Here is an 18,471-nt window from a genome sequence, read left to right on the forward strand (position 1 = left end):
TAAATCACTCTACGAGTACATCCATGATCCACAAGAGTCTTCTAAAAAAATGATGTTACGTAATTGATAGATTGTGTGCCTCTCATCCTTCCGATACCACATTAGCATCCGTGAGGTGAAGGAGTTTCGCCAAGGAGTTATGTTGGTATTTGATACAAAATGTAAAAGTTATAAACAACGTTTATTTTACTAGTATTAAAATCATCTTCTATTGAATTTTTAGTGTTCTCTAACGTATCACGATTTGTATAATGATGGATCATTCACTTTTTTTCCTATCCCAATATAGTTGACAATTTGTCCTCAAGGTACATGTTCTTGGTCTTGGTCTGATGGTAGGGTACATGGTGTGGTGGTAAGGTGTCTCATCTTTATCCAAAAAGTTGAGAGTTCAAAACCTGCAATGTGCATTATGTATTTAACGCTGTGTTCCCGAGTTTACTAATGGAAAAAAGTGAAAAACATTTGTGTTTTAAAGTTCCATTAACGGAAGGAAGCGGAAATAAGTGGAAGGAAAATCTTTCTTCATACCTTGCTTTCCAAAATGGAAGGAAGTGAAAAGAAGGGGAACGATGAAAAATACCTATTATTAAAAACCCAAAGAGAGTATAACTGTAAAATTATACCTTTCTTTTATTTTCATTTCAATTTAAAAAACACATAAAATCTTTACTTTCTTTCGAACCCGAGAACACAAAATGAAATTATATTCAACATAGCATAAAAGTAAGTTTGTCGTTATTACAAGTTCAACAAAAATGACACAAAATGGGCCTGGTTATGGGCTTCATGTCTTCCATTGGGCTTTAGTACCAACACACCACAGTGAGCATAATCCTGTGTTATTCTCCACTTTCACCACCGGCAAAATGGCTCAGCTGCTCAGGCCGTTAATCCTCTCGCCGGCGTCTAAACATCCTTTCCGGCAATGCATAAACCATGTTTTCCACTCAAAACCGACGCATATTCTCACTGGAAGTTTCACTCACCGTCAAATCATTACAACAACAAGTTCAACAACTCTTCTTCACCGGAGAAATCTTCATGTATCCCGAGCTCGCGGTCTCCGTCCGGCTGACGCTCCGCTGACGTCAGATCTCAGTCAGAGTGATAGCGAATCGGATTCATCAGACGGAGAACGGAAGAGCCGGAACGAGAAGAAACGAGAAGCTCGTCGCGCTTTTCGTTGGGGCATGGAGCTTGCTGAGTTTAATGATATCCAGATTAAACGTATCCTCAGGTGAAATTAAACATAAATGTATAACAATTCAATCGTCAATTTTGAATTTGGTTAGCTTACAAATTAGCTGCAAACTAACCTAACGTTAAGTGAATAATTCGTGAAGTGTTCGGTGGGAAGTTAGTCTTTGTTCGTTCTATGTTAGATAGTTCATATGTTATAAATACTAGTGTATTTACCTTTTAACAACTTAGAGTTCACAACCTCCGCACATCGCAGCCTAAAGGTTTCTATTAATAAACGCTTGTTTATGTTCATGAACATTTGTTTGCGTTCGTTTGTGTTTGTTACTGAAAATCAACAAACGAACAACATGTCATATCCTTAACGAACGAACACAAACATAAAATATTGTTCACTAAGTGTTCATGAACAGTTGGTGAACACATTTATTTTCTTAAGAACGAACGCAAACAATTCATACGGTTCGTTTGCAGCCCTACTTATAAACTTTGCTTTGATTGTGATTTTTGTTTGTATACACTGTTGAATTCGTTGTGACTTTTTTCACTAACTGTGAATATATGTGGTTGAATAATAGAGTTGTTGAGCTTGAAGAAGAGGTGTTTAGTGCTCTCATGTTGGTGAAGGTGAGGCTCAGTGATAGAATTGTATAACAGTTGATTTATGGTTTGTCATAATCATAAATTGTGTTTTAACTTTGCTACAGAGATTAGGTCGTGATGTCCGGGAAGGAAAGCGAAGGCAGTTCAGTTATATAGGTATGGAATATTGGAATTTGAGTTGTTAATAAATCCCTTTTATGTCATCTTTAGGTAGTATAAACGCATTGCGATAAGGCTTTACGGAGTGGTTCACGAGAAAGAAACGATGTGGCATTAATAAATTCAAGTTGTTAATAAATCCTTTTGAATTTGGAGTCTTTTAAATAAATAAAAATGATGTGGTATTCAATGGTTTTTGGTCCACTCTCTCAAATTTGGGGAATTTTTGGAGAGTTGGGGAAAATTTGATGTGGCACTTAGGTGGCATCTGATGTAGCATTTGTTTTTTGTATAGGAAGATTATTACGTGATGTGGAACCTGAATTAATGGATGGACTGATAAGAGCAACAAAAGATGGGGATCAGCAGACGTTTCAGCAATTATCTAGTTCAGCTAATCCGGATCTTGGAGACACCAGTGAAGAGGAAGAAGAAATTGATTATGAGGATGAAGACGAGGTATGCTTAATAAATCCTTCTTTGGCAGCAGGTCTTATTCAAAATGATTTTTTTTGTGTTTGTTATTTGTTTATTTATTATCTTATAAAACTCTGTTTACTTACAACTTTACATTTTGTATCAGGGGTTTGGTGATCACCGTGATATAGCAACCAAATGGTTTGATGGTTTGGTTAACAAAGATGTAGATATCACTAATGAGATTTACTCTCTTAGTACTGTAGACTTTGACCGCCAAGTAAGTTCTTTTCCATTTTTCTCATTTGCATATTACATGACTTATGTTACCCTTTGTCAGAAATCTGTTGGTGTATCGAAACATCAGTGATCGGTGTGAATGTTTAGTTCCATATCATTCTGAGTGATAGAATTATATGGTGTTCTAATTGTTTGTCAAAAATTGTTTAGAAGGATGTATAATTACTCTTTAGATTTGCCCCTTTTGTGTGTTGACTAATTGACTATTAGAAAGGGAAGCTCTGTATTAAGAACACACAAACCCTGAGTTTTTTAAGATCGGCTAATTTTGACCCGTTTATAGGTAAGTGAGTCAATAGGGTTTTTTTGACATTTTTCTGGTGTTATGTAAAGCAGTAGAAAACGCATTCTACTTCGATCTTTTAATTTGATGACATTAGAAAAAGAACAGTTTAGAGTGATCTTTACAGTTTATTAACTTGCATTCTAGGATCTACACTAATAACTGTTCAGGTTCTTTCTTTTGTCATTTATCACTACGAAAAGATAAACTTAATATATAAAGTTATAATGTTTGGAGATTGGAATTTCAAGTCATTTAGTTCAATATTTTCTTAATAACTATTCAAACGGGTCAAATATTAGTCTCCATTTTGAACCGTACTTGAAAATTATCCGTTTTAAACTGTACTTAAGTGTTACCCACTTTGACCCGTTTCTTATCTCACACCACATTCCTTTTCAGGAGTTACGTAAACTTGTCCGAACTTTTTGCTCACTGCAAGTCCGTAATGCCACATCAGCAGAAAACGAAGGAGAACCAGATAAAAAACTATTAAAAGCCAAAAAGCTATTAACCCGTTTTCTGGTCGCCGTTGCTAAGCAGCTACCTACTGAAGAACACTACATACTTTAGTCTTCATATTCCCAAACATATAAAACAACTATATAGGACATGTGACGGGTTTACAGTGGCTTCCGAGTCAAAGAAAGCCAACTTGGTATGAATTCTTATTCCAATTTTCGTAAATTGATTAAACATATAGGTGGCAAGATGGATGGGTTTAACAGGTCAAAACAGATTTGGGTTAAAGCGGGTTATTTTCTAATATGGGTTGGGTCAGGTTGATCTGTAAACAGTTTTGTTGTTCATTATCTTATAGATAAGTAATGTGTTAATACTTATCTTATGAAAAAATCTTATTACAAATTATATGTACTAAAATTAGACTTTGGGCAACTTTCAACATTCCAAATCAAATTGGCATCTCTGATTATAAGAAGACTAATTGCAGTTAACGGTATGTTGATATTTTCATGCTGTAGGTTCACCCACAGTTCGGTTTTTTATGCTGTTAAGATATAAACTGTCGGAAGACCTCGAAAGTTTTCGAGTGGTGTTTGTATATTTTTGTACTGCAATTTGTTAGATGTTTTAGATTATGGTAATTTATATTTTATACATATATAATTACTTAGCTCATATGGGTTCCACTCTAAAACCAATCAGAAAAGAGGGAGTAACCCATAGAATAGACTTGGGCATTTATGATGTGGGATTGGGTGTTTGCAATTTTGCATCCAACATCGTACCCTCAAACTATATGTCCAGTGGGCCTCCCCTCCAACAATAATTCATTTTGAACCAACCGCCTTCTGTAAGCGTGACTAGCTGTCAGATCTCAAGTGACCCGAATCAAGAAGACTTGATGGATCAACCTTCTGTCATTGAACTGGGAACTCGGGTTGCACATGTGACACCCACCGTCAAAACATCTATGAGACCACTCTATACTTTATAGGCCCGAATGTCCAATTACCATATATACACATTTTTCTTTTTAAATCTTATGATGTATCTATGAGGCTATGTGGTATGGGGTTCGTCCTCCTTGCGTCGAGGTCCGGCGCCGGCCTCAACACCATGCCGGGTGGACCGTCCCCGTCCTCAGCGTCCTCTCCTGGACGTTTGAGACGGGCATGTGAAGACAAAAATGCACGCTTTCCCAGACGAAAAGTTACCGTTTAAAAAATAATAATAATAATAATTTCCAATTTAAATTGGTGGGGCAGGATCATCTAGGACCATCCTCCATACCCTCTACTTTTGTGGGATGAACCATCCTTGGGAGGACTATGACGTGGTGCCTACGTGGCGGATCATCATCCCTTGGAGGACCATCACCATACCCTCTAGCCTGAGTGAGTTTGCGAGTGCATACACTGATATGTACACACTTTTACTTCTTTTTCTGATGTGGTAGTATAGAACCAAATCGGAGATAGTTTATGGTTTGGTCTGTGCCCCAAACCTGCCCTCTAATGGATCTTTCGAGCTCAGAAAAATGACATCAAGAAGTCTAATTTCTAAAACAAGAAGTAATTACACGACATCAAGAAGTTCAACTTCATAGTTTCTTAGTTTTATGTCTTTTGGTTCATTCGTATAACTACAACGGATCATTACTCGTTATAATCTTCTAGACAAATATATACAAACGTGATTTAAAACAAGTGGAGATCAACTTCTAGAGTTAAGTGAGACTAATCTCAAGTTATTTACAGCCTATATCAAAGCATGCTTCAAAACATGTAAACATAATTCTAGGGGATGCAAAAATAGCCCTCAAAAACTAATCTTCTTCCAAAATAAGAAGCACCCGAAGTGAACGAATACAAAATATAATGATGATTATTATTATTATTATTCAGAACGGCTAGATGAATCGCCCATCTGTTTGACTCTCAGTGTCAGGTATATGAGTATAATCGTTCCCAAACTTGACCTGGAAACAAGTAAACAGAAACACGAGCACATTGATGTTAAAAAGACAAGGTATAGGTGACTGTTTTCTTAATCGGTCGATATGAGTCATGTCTTGTCTCAAACGGGTTAAATAGGTCATGAACTTACAATACTGAGAACATAAGAGCAACTTTTCTTGAATTAAAAGAGGCAGTACGCTTGTACTTTCTTATTCTTGGAGCCTCGGCAACTTTCTCACCTGCAAATTTATTTGTCCAATAACAGCAAGTGCTTTGTCAATACACATACACATGTGAATTGCTGACACGATACGAAAACATGACACTAATGACTAACCTAACATGGACTTCATGGGTTTGGGCTTAGTCTAAATGGGTCTGGATTAGTTTCAAGGTCGACCTACGGACATGTTTAGCTGAAGGGGCTGTGCTCGGGTTACTTGCAGGTTCATGGGTTGACCCGTTTAACCCATTTAATTTTGTACTTATTTTTTTTAGAGTAAATTACAAAAATCGTCCTTTATGTATGTCACTTATTGCAAACCGTGTCCTTTGTCTTCAATAATTACAGGAAACGTACTCGATGTTTGCAAACCCTTGCATGTTATGTCCTTTAGCCCTAACTCAGTTAATTGTTTGTGGTTAAATCTGACCAAATGGACCCTACATGAGGGTATTTTGGTCATTTTACTCTCATGTGAGGTCCATTTGTTCATATTTAACCACAAAAATACCCTCATGTGGGATCCATTTGGTCATATTTAACCACAAAAATTAACTTCGTTATGGCTAAAGGACATAACTTGCAAGAGTTTGCAAACATCGAGTACGTTTTTTGTAATTATTGAAGACAAAGGACACAGTTTGCAACAAATGACATACATAAAGGACGATTTTTGTAATTTACTCTTTTTTTTATTTGTTTTGTATCATGACACAAACCAGTTTGGTTTTAATGCCAACTTAAAAAAAAAATACAAAAAGAGAACAGAAAATCAAGTTTTATAGTTTAAATGTAATTACTTTATATACATTTGCACTTTTTGTTGTAAATTTGTACTTATACATTATTAATATGAAAAAAATAAATTAAATTTTTGGGTTGAATGGCTTGTGTTCGTGTCATGTTCGAGTTCATCTGTTTGACGTGAATTATTGAGTTCCGGTTTGTGTTGGGTTCGGCCCATTTAACACTCTTGCATACACATATACAAACACACGCACGTACACATACACATACGTATGTGTATAGCATAGAATCTGGTCAAGTACCTCGAGTAGAGAACTTGGGTAAGATGAGGCTGTGATTCATCAAAAACTGCATATATTTTCCTCCCATTTCACAGCTAGTCTGTTTCTGCAAAATGGTTGAAAGCCCAAATTGAATAAAATACAAACAAAAATGCCTTAAAAACTTTATTATTAACTCACCATCTGCCCTCCTTCATTCTTTAGGCTACCAACAGTTTCTTCATTGATTCCAGGCGTTCCCGACTTCCCCTTCTCAATATCCACATCTTTTTCACTGCATTTAGAATAACCAGCTGCACTTTCCACCATCTTGTTGATGCAACTTTGACTATTCATTTGCTCATCCATTGAAAGTTGACTTTCAAGGGCCACATAAACTTCCACTGATTTAGAAAGAGCTACAGGCAGTTCACAATGAGGTACATCGTTGTCGTCTTCATCAACCAAATCGACAGCTCTAAAAGAATCACAACCCTGCAAAAATTTAACTTCATTGTTACTATTTATCATGCATTCACACCCCAGCTTAAGTAGGACGGGAGGGGGCGGCCGACCCCCCGAACTTTTCATTCAGTAGTGGAGAGTGTGTAATTTTCGTATAGAAATTTTTGAGTATATACGTTTTCGACCCCCCGTCGGAAATCTCAAGCTTCGCCACTGCACCTAGATCAATTAATATACAACTCCAACTTAAAACATGCATAATTTTGTAATTTATACACGGAAATATTACAGTTTATATTCGTGAACCATCGTAACGTCTAACAAACATGACCCACTTTTTATAGAATTTTCATATTTTTACAAAAATGTGTACTCAGAATTAAAAAAATATATATATATATATATAGTAACAAGTAAATTTGAAGAAAATATGAGAAATGGTGGAAATAAAGTGTTACCCGATTCTTGTTGTTGGCATATCTCATGACTGTATGAAAAATAATGAAGATGATATTTGTGATTTTTAATGTAAAGTATATTCTGATTTGATAAAGGAAGAGACATAATGTCACATTCAAATACAGAACGGTTCCAGCTGACCTAATATGGAACTACCTTCCCCGTCACAATCATAATTATTACTGTTTATTCACGTACCCTCCCCAATGGGACCCACACTCATTTTTTAACATCCGGTCTCTCATACCACCAATATTAATATTTAGCTTTCCTCACGAGGTCCTTTTAAGATTTTCCGCCTTACCCACAAGGAGCTCACAAAATTTTCACCTTACTATGTTTAACTGTGAAGTTCTTCCTTTATTTTGTCCACTAACAAGTACCAATAATATTGATTAATATTGTTCGCTTTGCGACAACTTCGTACCACCAATATTAATATTTTTTGATTTGACCACTAGGAGCTCATTGGTACTAAATCTATCTAAGCCCGCTTAACTATGGAGTTCTCATCTTATCCACTAACATTAGTTAGTTCAAAACGCGTTGGTGATATTTGAGGCGAGTCGGTCCACGTGGGCCTAAAAATCTAAAATACATTGAATCCAACCCCAAATTATCAAAATCATTAACCAAAACAATACTAAGACCACCCGTAGTTGGGGGTTTTGGGCTTTTTTTCCCAAAAAAAAACGCCCCAAAACGCCTTCCAACCGCCCCCTAGGCGTTATTTTCAAAAAAATTATGTTTGGCGTTCTTTTTTCACGCCGTGTTCAATTTGATTTGGCAATGACTAGTTGGATGGTTTTTATTTGCCCAATAATATTTTTTGGATGGTTTTTTTTAATTTAATTGTTTAACACCTCTTTTAACATAATACTCCACAATACATACATCCCCACTACACCCATTTAAAAAAAAAACGGCTCATAATGCCCCATTACTGACTGGACTACCACATGGTGCAAAACGTCAAAGGGTTGGAGCATTATTTGTGTCTTCCACTACATATGTTATAATTACTAAATCAAAATGACAAAAAGTATTGAGGCGCAATTTTCAACACAAAATTTAGAAGAAAAAAAAAACTGAAGATGAAATTGAGAAGATAAAACTATCGAGTCGCATTTTTGAATGACATGCAGTTTGAGAATCCGATTAACAAGTGGAAACTTTGATATAAAGTTGAAGAAATTGTTTTTTTTAACGGCCATCAATCCCAACCACTCTCGGGCACCCACTAGACCAAACGGAGTATTCCAAGAGTAACCCGAGTCCACCGGGGAAAACCCGGTAATTCACCCGCCTGTAGGCACTACGGTGAAATTACCGGTAAAACCCGTTTGGTTCAAGGATCGAACCCAGATTTGCCTGCCAACCAGTGGCTCTGCACCAAGAGAAATGCAAGCCTTCCACCATTGATAAAAATTAAAGAAATTGTAAAGTGAAAATGCAGAGTACCTGTTGTGTAGAGTTAAGGGCCGCCATGGGAGGAGAGAGAAGGTAGTGGCTAGAGAAGAGTGTGAAGAAGAAAATGAAAGATTCGAAGGCGGAGAAGATGATGATGTGTTTGTTGTGGAGTGTGCATTTTCATGAGAGAGAGAAACCGTCTCGTGGGGTGACAGTAACGCTTACACACATGTGTAATATATGCATTTACACTTTCAAACTCCAAGAACGCTTTTAATCTTTTATTATTTATTTATTATATTTATATTATGATTATTAAAACCTATATAAATTAACAAACTTTTTTTTCATAAGACTTGTAATTTGTGCTTTGGGTGTTTTTAAAAAAAAAACTTGGTTTTTTTGTTTTAACCTAAAGGTTTGTTCATTTTCCAATTTTAACCCTACATAATTTGTTTTTTTAACTTTAATCTAAAACTTTTTATTATTTGCAATTTAACTTCACAACTTTTATCACTTATACTTTTCATCTTTCGCAAATTTTCGTTTTACGTATAGTTCTAAAATTTTCGAGTTAATACGACGCAACGTGCATGTGTGGTTCAACGTTTTTACTTCTATTTTTCCATGTTTGACAGGTTCATCGCAATACGCATATTATAGGTCGAGTCAGTGTTGGTTGTCGATGACGGTTGTGTGACATTAGTACTATTTGACACCGTTTTACGCCCCGCCGCAACGCGGGGTGTGCTTTGGGGATTTTTCAAAGAAAAAATTGTTATGCATATGGTTGTCGTAACGTTGGCTTTGGGGGTTTTCCAAAAAAAAATACTTTTGGATGCTCTTAATTTGTACAATTTAAAGGACCAAAGTTGAAAGTAAAAAAAAATAGTTTTTGGTTAAAAGTAAAAAAAAGTTATGAGGATAGATTGTAATATAAAAAGTTTTGGGTTAAAAGTAAAAAACAAATAGTTTTTGGTTAAAAGTAATTTATGAAATACTTTTGGGTGAAACTATTTGGAGGGAAAAATCAAATAGGAAGTTAATTTTCTCTAGGAAGGATAGGAAGCCATAGGATTATGACATGTGACAAATTTTAAAATAAAGCGAAAGGGTATTTTAGTCAATCCAACTCCTTCTTCTTCCTTTTCAAAACCTAGTCAATCCAACTCCTTCTTCTTCCTTTTTTCAAAACCCAGTAAATTCAAAAACCCACCATTTTCAAAACCAACCATCTTCAACTATTTCTTCACTTTCTATCTCAATAATCACTACATTATAGTGCGATTTTCATCACCAATCAATGATTCCGAACCCGATCAACGTGTTCTTCAGCTTTTTTTGAAGAAAACCCAGTTTCATTTCATAAAAAAATCTCGTTTTTCCGGTGATTTTGGAGATAATCACTCGATTCGTTTGATTCGAGCGTTGTTAAGTGTTTCTATCATTCAAATTTTGTCAATTGACGAAGAAATCGGCTTCGATCCATGTAAGAAATTCTTTAATTTCATTTTCATGATCTGGGTTTTTGATTTAGTCATTGCGTTTTACGATCTTTGCGGGGGTCCGGGGGCGGCAGCCCCCGGTAGCGGGGTCCCAGGGGTGGCAGCCCCTGGCGGGGTCCAAGGGGCAGAGCCCCTGGCTGGGGTTGAGCTTCCAGGTCAGCTCGGAAATTGCTGTACTAAAAACGCATCAGAAAAATTAATTTTCCATAAATTGGCTCATTTAGGTAAAACACATTTTTTAGGTGTTTTCAGTCCATTGCGTTTTAGAATGAGTCATTTTTAAGTGTTTTCTGGCCATTGCGTTTTACATATAAGACATTTCTTTGTGTTTTTGGTGCATTGCGTTTTAGGTAAAACACTTTTTTATGTGTTTTCAGTCCATTGCGTTTTAGAAAACAGACATTTTAAGTGTATTCTGGCCATTGCGTTTTACAAATAAGTCATTTCTTTTTGTTTTTGGTGCATTGCGTTTTAGGTAAAACACATTTTTATGTGTTTTCTGGCCATTGCGTTTTACAAATAAGACATTTCTGTGTGTTTTCTGGCCATTGCGTTTTACAAATAAGTCATTTCTTTGTGTTTTTGGTGCGTTGCGTTTTAGAAAAATGTCATTTTTAGGTTTTTTTTTTCATTGCGTTTTACGTAACTGGTGGTTTTTCTATTGCGTTTTACGCAACTGGGTTTTAAATTTTTTTTAAAAAATATAGCAATAGTATACTCGTTTTAAAGATAAAAAAACGCTTGTTTTTTTGGTGCAATTTTTATAAAAAAATAATGTCGTATGAAAGAGTTATTAACGTTTAAAAAATGGGGGGGGGGGGAATTGGAGGAGAGAGAAACTGTTGGCTTGGATTGACTAGAATGCCCTTGAACAAACTCACGCGCCTCTTTTCTTCCTTTCAATTTCCTTGATTTAATCTTAGCCCTTGATTAACTTAATGGATGGTCAAGATCACTTCCTATCCTTCCTAGCAAAATAAACTTCCTATTGTATCTCCACCCACTATTTGGATGCTCTTAATTTGTACAATTTAATCATTGTATGTTTGTAATCTACACTAGGCCTTTAAAATATAGTTCAAATTGTACGCTTGCAATTCTTGCCATTTAATTTAGTGAGATTTAGAGAACTATGTGCACCGAGGCTCAGTTTAGAAGATCGTCATCAAGGGCTACTAAAATGTTTTTTGATTGTCATCGAAAACAACTGATAGCTCTGTTATGTGTGGGAATCTAGCTACGTTTGTTTGTAATCCCAAACCACCGTTTCTAGCCCTCTTCCAGGTAGTTAATGCGCTTTATAATTACCGTAAAGACACGGATGAGTGAATCAACAAAACATGAAGAAATGATAGAGTAAAGTTCACTTTCAATATAAAAAACTATTTATTAAGGTCATTAATAAAACCCAAATAAAAAGTAGCCAAAGCTTGGAAATCAAAAGTAATACATAAGAGATTTGTCTTCACCAAGTGATGTAAGAGATTAGCCAAGCATGGCCTTTATTTGACAAGAACTCTTACGATCAATCTTGGATCCTGAGACTACTACACATACTCTAAAGGTGGATGATAGAGGAATGTGGTGGATGATGGTGTTGTAGTGGTGGTGGAATGGTGGCAAATGGGAGAGAAGTGGTTTGCCAAGGGATGAGTTGGAAATGAACTAAGCACCTCCTTTTATAGTTGGAAACAGACCCTTCACACGACCCCATGCCCAGGGTGCACGACCTCGTGTCCTTCCTTCTCTGTCTTCATTAATTGATCTGTGCCAGAACGTATACACACACGGTCCCGTGTGTTAGAAGGCACGACCTCGTGGTTAGTACTGTGGGGTCCTTTGGGAGATTATGCATATCTAAGAGTTGACCACGGCCCCGTGTCTCTTGTCTGCTCTGTTTGTCTTCTTCTGTATGTACTCTGGAGTGGGACACGACCCCATGCTTGTCTTCTGGTTTGTTGTTTTGGTCTTGGGGTGTAGCTTGGAGGGCATGCATGGTATGTCAACTCTTCTTTCTTATATTTATGTTGGTTTTTGCTGTTAATTTATTCTTTTTGTACATTTAAGCTCATTTAGTCTCGAAAATCAAAAGTATACAAAGAAACGTACTTTTCTCAACCTTAGTACATAGAAAGGGTTGATTTTATGCCTTGTTTGATATAATTTATATGTTGCATTTTGTGCATATCAGGAGACAAAGTGGATATTCTCCCACGATGACAGCTGTATCAAGGCCCATCAGCCCACAATCCTCCTCTCCAAACCTTTGGCTATAAATACCGGACTCCTCCAAAGGTTTAAGGATCGACTCCCTTACTCTCTCGGTCTTAACACACACACACACACATTTACTCTTCTTAAACGATACTTATTCTCACGCCGGATGGTGGTATAAGGAGAACCCCCACCTTTCCTCCTTGTAACGAGCTTCACGGTGTTTTTGTTTTGTAGATCGATTCTCATAGAAAGCTCTATCACGGATAATGAAGAGACTGAAGATTAACCATCTTGTCGAGACCACATCACCCATAAGCATATACCCTTCGTTTTAGACTTAGTGTTTCTTCTAATAGGTAAACGAGTAACAAACTGCGTTATAACCTTCTTTTGAATAGCAAAATCAATCCTACTAAAGAAAAAATAATGGGTCTTAGAGGTTGAGAAATTACTCTGCACGACTCGCTGGACTCTGTTCAAGAGTTTCACAGCCTCTGTGGCTAGGGAATCAAATATATCAAAAGAAAAGAGGATAACGCGTTTTGATTATCTAACCAAGCTTTCTCGTGTTTAGCGACTTAAGCTAATTATGCCTTTAACGCTACTTGGCCAACAACAAACTCATTGTCTCTAAGCACAACAAGAAGGGACACTCTTGTAAGGTCTACACAATTGTACATAACATTTTTTAAAGGTGTAATGTCACTTACACGGTGTGGCTATCCTATATCGGATTTCATGTCTTAAAATGAGTTATACAAATTACACGTTTTGGTTATAGCATTGGGTTATGTGTTAGAAACTTACTTATAAGACGGAGAAAGCCTCTATGTACGTAAATGCTATAGGGTGTGGTCATGACCCTCATGACCACCATGACCCTCCACATAGGTGTCATCATCCATCTCTAATTCACCATTCAAAATCACTACCCTAAGGGTGTGATCATGACCCAAATCAATATCCTCTTTATTTTTTTAATTTATTTTTGTGTAAAATAATCAAATGGGAGGGTCAAGGTTGCCGTGGTTTAATCCACGCAAACCACCATGATTTAATAAGAAAGACGGTGTAGCGCATAAATAATGGTCCTATGTGACAGATTATAACCCAACCATGACCCTATATCACTCAGCCTAAACTAGTACTAAAATCAAACATCCCATCAGCCTAAAGTAGTACTAACATCAAACATTATATAAGGCCCGGGCTATTCACACACCCCCTTCGTCTATTCACACACCCAAACGCCCCGCTTTGGCCAAAGCGGGGCACTTTAGGTTAAAGTCAACACACAAAGGCTGAGCATGTCAGTTCTTGTCTGGTGACCTCGTACCAAAGCGCCCCGTTTTGACCAAAGCGGGGCGTTTTGGTCTGGAAGTTTATTTTTGGGGCAAAAAATAGGGTTTTGGTGAATTTGGTTGTGTTATTTTGTTGAAAGGTTGTAGATTTTTGTTTTATTTTTTAAAAAAACATATATAATTTAAAGTTGATTTAAAGTTATTTTATTTTTACAAAACATATATATATTAGTGTTAGTAATTTATCAAGTAATAAGTTATTAACTTATCCAGATTGTCTAGAGAAGCGCTTTTATCATGTGTCATATGTTGGACGGAATATACGGATGGAAAGCCCACATAGATGGATAACGCAAACAAGTTCTCCACAGTTTGTGCAAATGAAATCCTAAAATCCACTTCATCAATAATCGAGAGAAACTTCTTCGAGCTAACTGCCGATATCTCATCCTTCTTATCTATTTCACAATCAAATCAACTCATAAACAACCAAAACACTACCATAGGTGAACCCTCCAGAAGAAATCGCAGGCTGATACATAAATGTGCATAATAGAAAAGAGCTCAGTGTGTGTAAAGGCATGATTGAGACAAAAAAAACATGCAAATCTCTCTCGTCGTCCTCGTGCTCACACCCTAGCAATTTACATCCACTAATCGTACTGTTATTACACCCGAGACGATTCAAGTGAGTCATATGAAGCAAGTTTCTGTCTATTCAATTGAGAGGAATCATTGCATTATATCACTGTTGAAAACAAGCTTGAAAAGGTTTAGCACCAGCAGGGATCATGTTAAAGGAAGGCTGGTGAAGGTTGGCTGACACTTGCCATTCTCTTGCACCTTTTGCAGACATGCATCTCTGAGCAGTCACCGAGAGTGAAAAGACGCTCGTGAAGGTTAGCTGACGCTCCATGGGCTATGAGGCAGTCGCGATCCAAATTGATCGTTGTTAAGCAAACAAATAAGAAAAAACAGGAAATGATCGATTTGGTGAGATAACAACAGATAATGAGACAACAACAGATAATGAACGATTTAAGCGGTGTGTTCCGATCAACGTTTGTCGACATTGTTACAGGCGATGAAGAACCCCTAAAACGGAACATAATTCTAGATTGTCTAGAGAAGCGCTTTTATCATGTGTCATATGAAACAAGTGTCTGTCTATTCAATTAAGAGGAATCATTGCATTACATCCCCGTTGAAAAACAGAATCACAGTCCTTTTCCTTCAATTTCCAGAACAGCTACCAGCAGTACCAGTTTATTACCAGTGCGGTTGCTGTGAGCCTGAGAAACTTTTAATAAGCTGTCACAGTTGTCAAATTCATTGCATGCATTCATATTGGTCAATGACATGATAGATAATCCCAGTTTGTCTAGAGAATCAATGAGTTCTTCTTTGAATCAATGGCATCTCCCAAATTTACAACATCTATTGTTATCAGATTGTGAATATTCCTTTTCTCAAAATTGTGCTGAAACATCATCAAATTCTCTACTAAAAGAAGCATCAACAAATTCAGATCAAAAGTATGCTGAGTTGGACAACGGTATCTCAAAGAAAGGAATTCTAAAAAGGAAAAGAGACACAACTCGTGTAGTTGCAAAAAAACAGAATCACAGTCCTTTTCCTTCAATTTCTAGAACATTCGCTGTGATAACTCGTACTTCGGAAGCTTTTCCCTTGTGTTTTGATGTAACTTACATGTACGCTAATTGAATAGTTGATGTGTTAATTTTAAATTGAACTTGTGCGAATTTGCTATGTATAGGAAGTATGTATGTTATACGAAAGTCATGTTAATCCAATCGCACAAACACACTTCGAATCGCACACTTGACCATTGATCGCACCCTTTATCTTGTGAACTTTAGTCCACGGCCCAAACTTGCATGGTGGCCTACGGCCCAAAGTAAGGCCCGGCTCACCTACCTTGAACGCATACACATGAGGGGTTGTATATGGTTTTTCATAATTTGCAAAATCACACAAACATTTAACCCTAAACCTCTCAAGAACCGGCGACGACTAAACCCCCTTCGAAGCCTTTGCGGATCATGGCACCAGTTCTTTCCTGTTCGATCATTCAGTCACACTTTACACACTTTCTTGGTTAGTAAGTTTATTTATTGTTTGATTTAGATTCAAGTGTGTTTTTCCTATGTGTTTGCGGCCATGTGCATCGTATGATATAATGTTAGGATGCTTGATTTCTATTGTTGATGAAGGTTCATACCTAAATCTAAATAGTGATAAATAACATGCTAATGGTCGGTGTGAATCGAGGCTTACACGAAACGATCTCATGAGCTAGCAAACATGTGCCCTAACTTATCACGACCACCACCTCGAAGAATCGGATTATACATCAAAGGCTTAGCACCACAAGTTAAGAGTTTGGTCACTGCTGCAAATCTCAACAACTTGCCTCAGATCATCCGTTTAGCAGACAAGATTACAGACCAAGAGGTCGAGCGCGGTTCGCTACCGCCTCGTGTTTCTGCTACTCCTACTGCTACTACTACCCCTGCTGGCGATAACAAGCGCAAGTGGAATGATACGGACAAGGTGTCCAACTCGAACCAGACGCAGAAAAAGCCAGACAACAGCAACAATTGTAGCTTCAGTCAATCCTCCTTTGTTAAGTGTTAACCAAGGTCAGAGTAGCAATCCGAACCAAGGCTCCTACGCTGGTAGGTAGCCAAAGTGCAACAAGTGTGGTTATCATCATCGTGGACCGTGTGTCCGAGTGTGCCATAGGTGTGATAAGGTGAGCCATATGGCAAAGGACTGTAGAGCTCCGTTCCCAAAGCAGCAGCAGCAGAATCAGCAGCAACAATAGCAGCATCAGCAACAGCAGAGACAACAGCGCCATCAGAACCAAGGCAATAGGAAGGGGTGTTTCCACTGTGGGGACGAAGGTCACATTAAACGGGATTGCCCTCAGCAGAATCAAAATGCCAATGATAACAATAACCGTCAGAATAACAATAACAATGCTGGGAACAACAATAACGACAACAATGGGGGAAATGGTGCTCGTGGAAGGGTATTTACATTTGGTGCTGGTGATGCTAGGAACGACGACAATGTCGTGACTGGTACGTTTTCTGTGAACAATCTCTTTGCTTCTGTGTTATTTGATTCCGGTGCCGATTGTTGTTATGTGTCCTTAGAGTTCAGTCGGCGATTAGGGTTAACTCCAACACCTCTAGAAGCTAAGCATGTAGTAGAATTAGCTGATTGTAAGACGACTGAAGCCTCACACGTTCTTATGGGATGCAAACTCGATCTTATGGGTCAAGTGTTGACATTGACCTTCTTCTTGTTACTCTCGGTAGTTTCGACGTAGTGATTGGCATGGACTGGTTGTCCAAGCACCATGCTGATATACTTTGTAAGGAGAAAATCATGCGTATACCGCTCCCTAGTGGAGAATCACGGTCTGTCCAGGGCCATCGAAATGGTGCAATAGTTGGCATCATTTTTGCTATGAAGGCCCAGAAGTGTCTACGAAAGGGGTATCCTGCCAATTTAGCACTTGTTACTGATACTCCGCTTGAAGAAAGGAGGATCGAAGATTTACTTGTGGTTCGTGATTTTCCCGACGTGTTTCCCGAAGAACTTCCAGGCTTACCTCCATATCGTCAGGTGGAATTTCAGATTGATCTTACGCCAGGAGCAGCCCCGATTGCTCGTGCTCCTTATCGTCTTGCACCAGGGGAGTTGCAAGAACTGTCTAATCAACTTCAAGAACTGTTGGATAGGGGCTTTATCCGACCTAGTTCTTCGCCTTGGGGAGCCCCAGTTCTGTTTGTGAAGAAGAAAGACGGGTCTTTTCGTATGTGCATAGATTATCGAGAGCTCAATAAAGTGACAGTCAAGAACCGTTATCCTTTGCACGCATCGGCGATCTGTTTAACCAGTTGCAAGGTTCAAGTTTTTACTCGAAGATCGATTTACTCGTTCAACGCATGCTTGTTTTTGCGATTTACAGAAATAAGGATGAAGCTCTGTATTTTGATGCCGTTGGGAAACATGAAAGAAGACCACCTCACGAAACGAGGTTTCATAATCACAGGAAATGAAGAAATTTGATCTTGGAAGATATCGAAGATTTAGATACAATTTCAAGTGTCACACCCCAACCAATGGCGGAAACATCGGGAAGAGACGAAGTGTGAAGATTGCAAGAGACATCATAACTCTATGTGACAATATAATTTATATCCAATTTCATAAATGACTAAAATTTGAATTACATGGTTTCAAATAAGACAAATTGCAACAACAATGTTTATTATTGAGTGAGTATCTAAGTCCATCCTAACTTGATTTCTTCATCGTCTTGTCTAACAACCTGCAACATGTATTAAAATAGAGTTTCAATGCAAAAGCAAAGAGCGAGTATACAAGTTTGGTTACATAGCATAATAGAATAAAAGACTCAATCCAACATGAACATAATAAAATAGTTTCAACGTGCTAGT

The 18,471-nt window shown here is 37.6% G+C and overlaps 2 protein-coding genes across 4 annotated transcripts; one reads left to right on the top strand and one right to left on the bottom strand.

Annotated features, from left to right (window-relative positions):
• The first annotated feature begins 742 nt into the window (after positions 1-742).
• On the top strand, positions 743-4,105 carry LOC110940906. Its single transcript, XM_022182472.2, has 7 exons — positions 743-1,240; positions 1,782-1,830; positions 1,911-1,962; positions 2,261-2,424; positions 2,549-2,662; positions 3,368-3,623; positions 3,949-4,105. The coding sequence occupies exons 1-6, from the start codon at positions 759-761 to the stop codon at positions 3,536-3,538; spliced, it is 1,032 nt and encodes a 343-aa protein (XP_022038164.1). The 5' UTR covers positions 743-758; the 3' UTR covers positions 3,539-3,623; positions 3,949-4,105.
• A 964-nt stretch (positions 4,106-5,069) lies between these two features.
• On the bottom strand, positions 5,070-9,182 carry LOC110940907. Of its 3 annotated transcripts, none has more exons than XM_022182473.2 (5): positions 9,004-9,180; positions 6,820-7,113; positions 6,661-6,745; positions 5,537-5,627; positions 5,070-5,408 (listed from the first exon to the last, which is right to left on the bottom strand). In XM_022182473.2, the coding sequence occupies exons 1-5, from the start codon at positions 9,028-9,030 to the stop codon at positions 5,327-5,329; spliced, it is 579 nt and encodes a 192-aa protein (XP_022038165.1). In that variant the 5' UTR covers positions 9,031-9,180; the 3' UTR covers positions 5,070-5,326. The 3 variants fall into 3 exon arrangements, with proteins under 3 accessions (XP_022038165.1, XP_022038166.1, XP_022038167.1); XM_022182474.2 differs by lacking the exon at positions 9,004-9,180 and adding an exon at positions 7,542-8,415; XM_022182475.2 differs by having other exon boundaries at positions 5,114-5,408; positions 6,661-6,739; positions 9,004-9,182.
• Between the last annotated feature and the right edge of the window lie 9,289 nt (positions 9,183-18,471).

Source organism: Helianthus annuus, chromosome 5 (assembly GCF_002127325.2).
Source record: "Helianthus annuus cultivar XRQ/B chromosome 5, HanXRQr2.0-SUNRISE, whole genome shotgun sequence".
Lineage (NCBI taxonomy): Eukaryota > Viridiplantae > Streptophyta > Magnoliopsida > Asterales > Asteraceae > Helianthus > Helianthus annuus.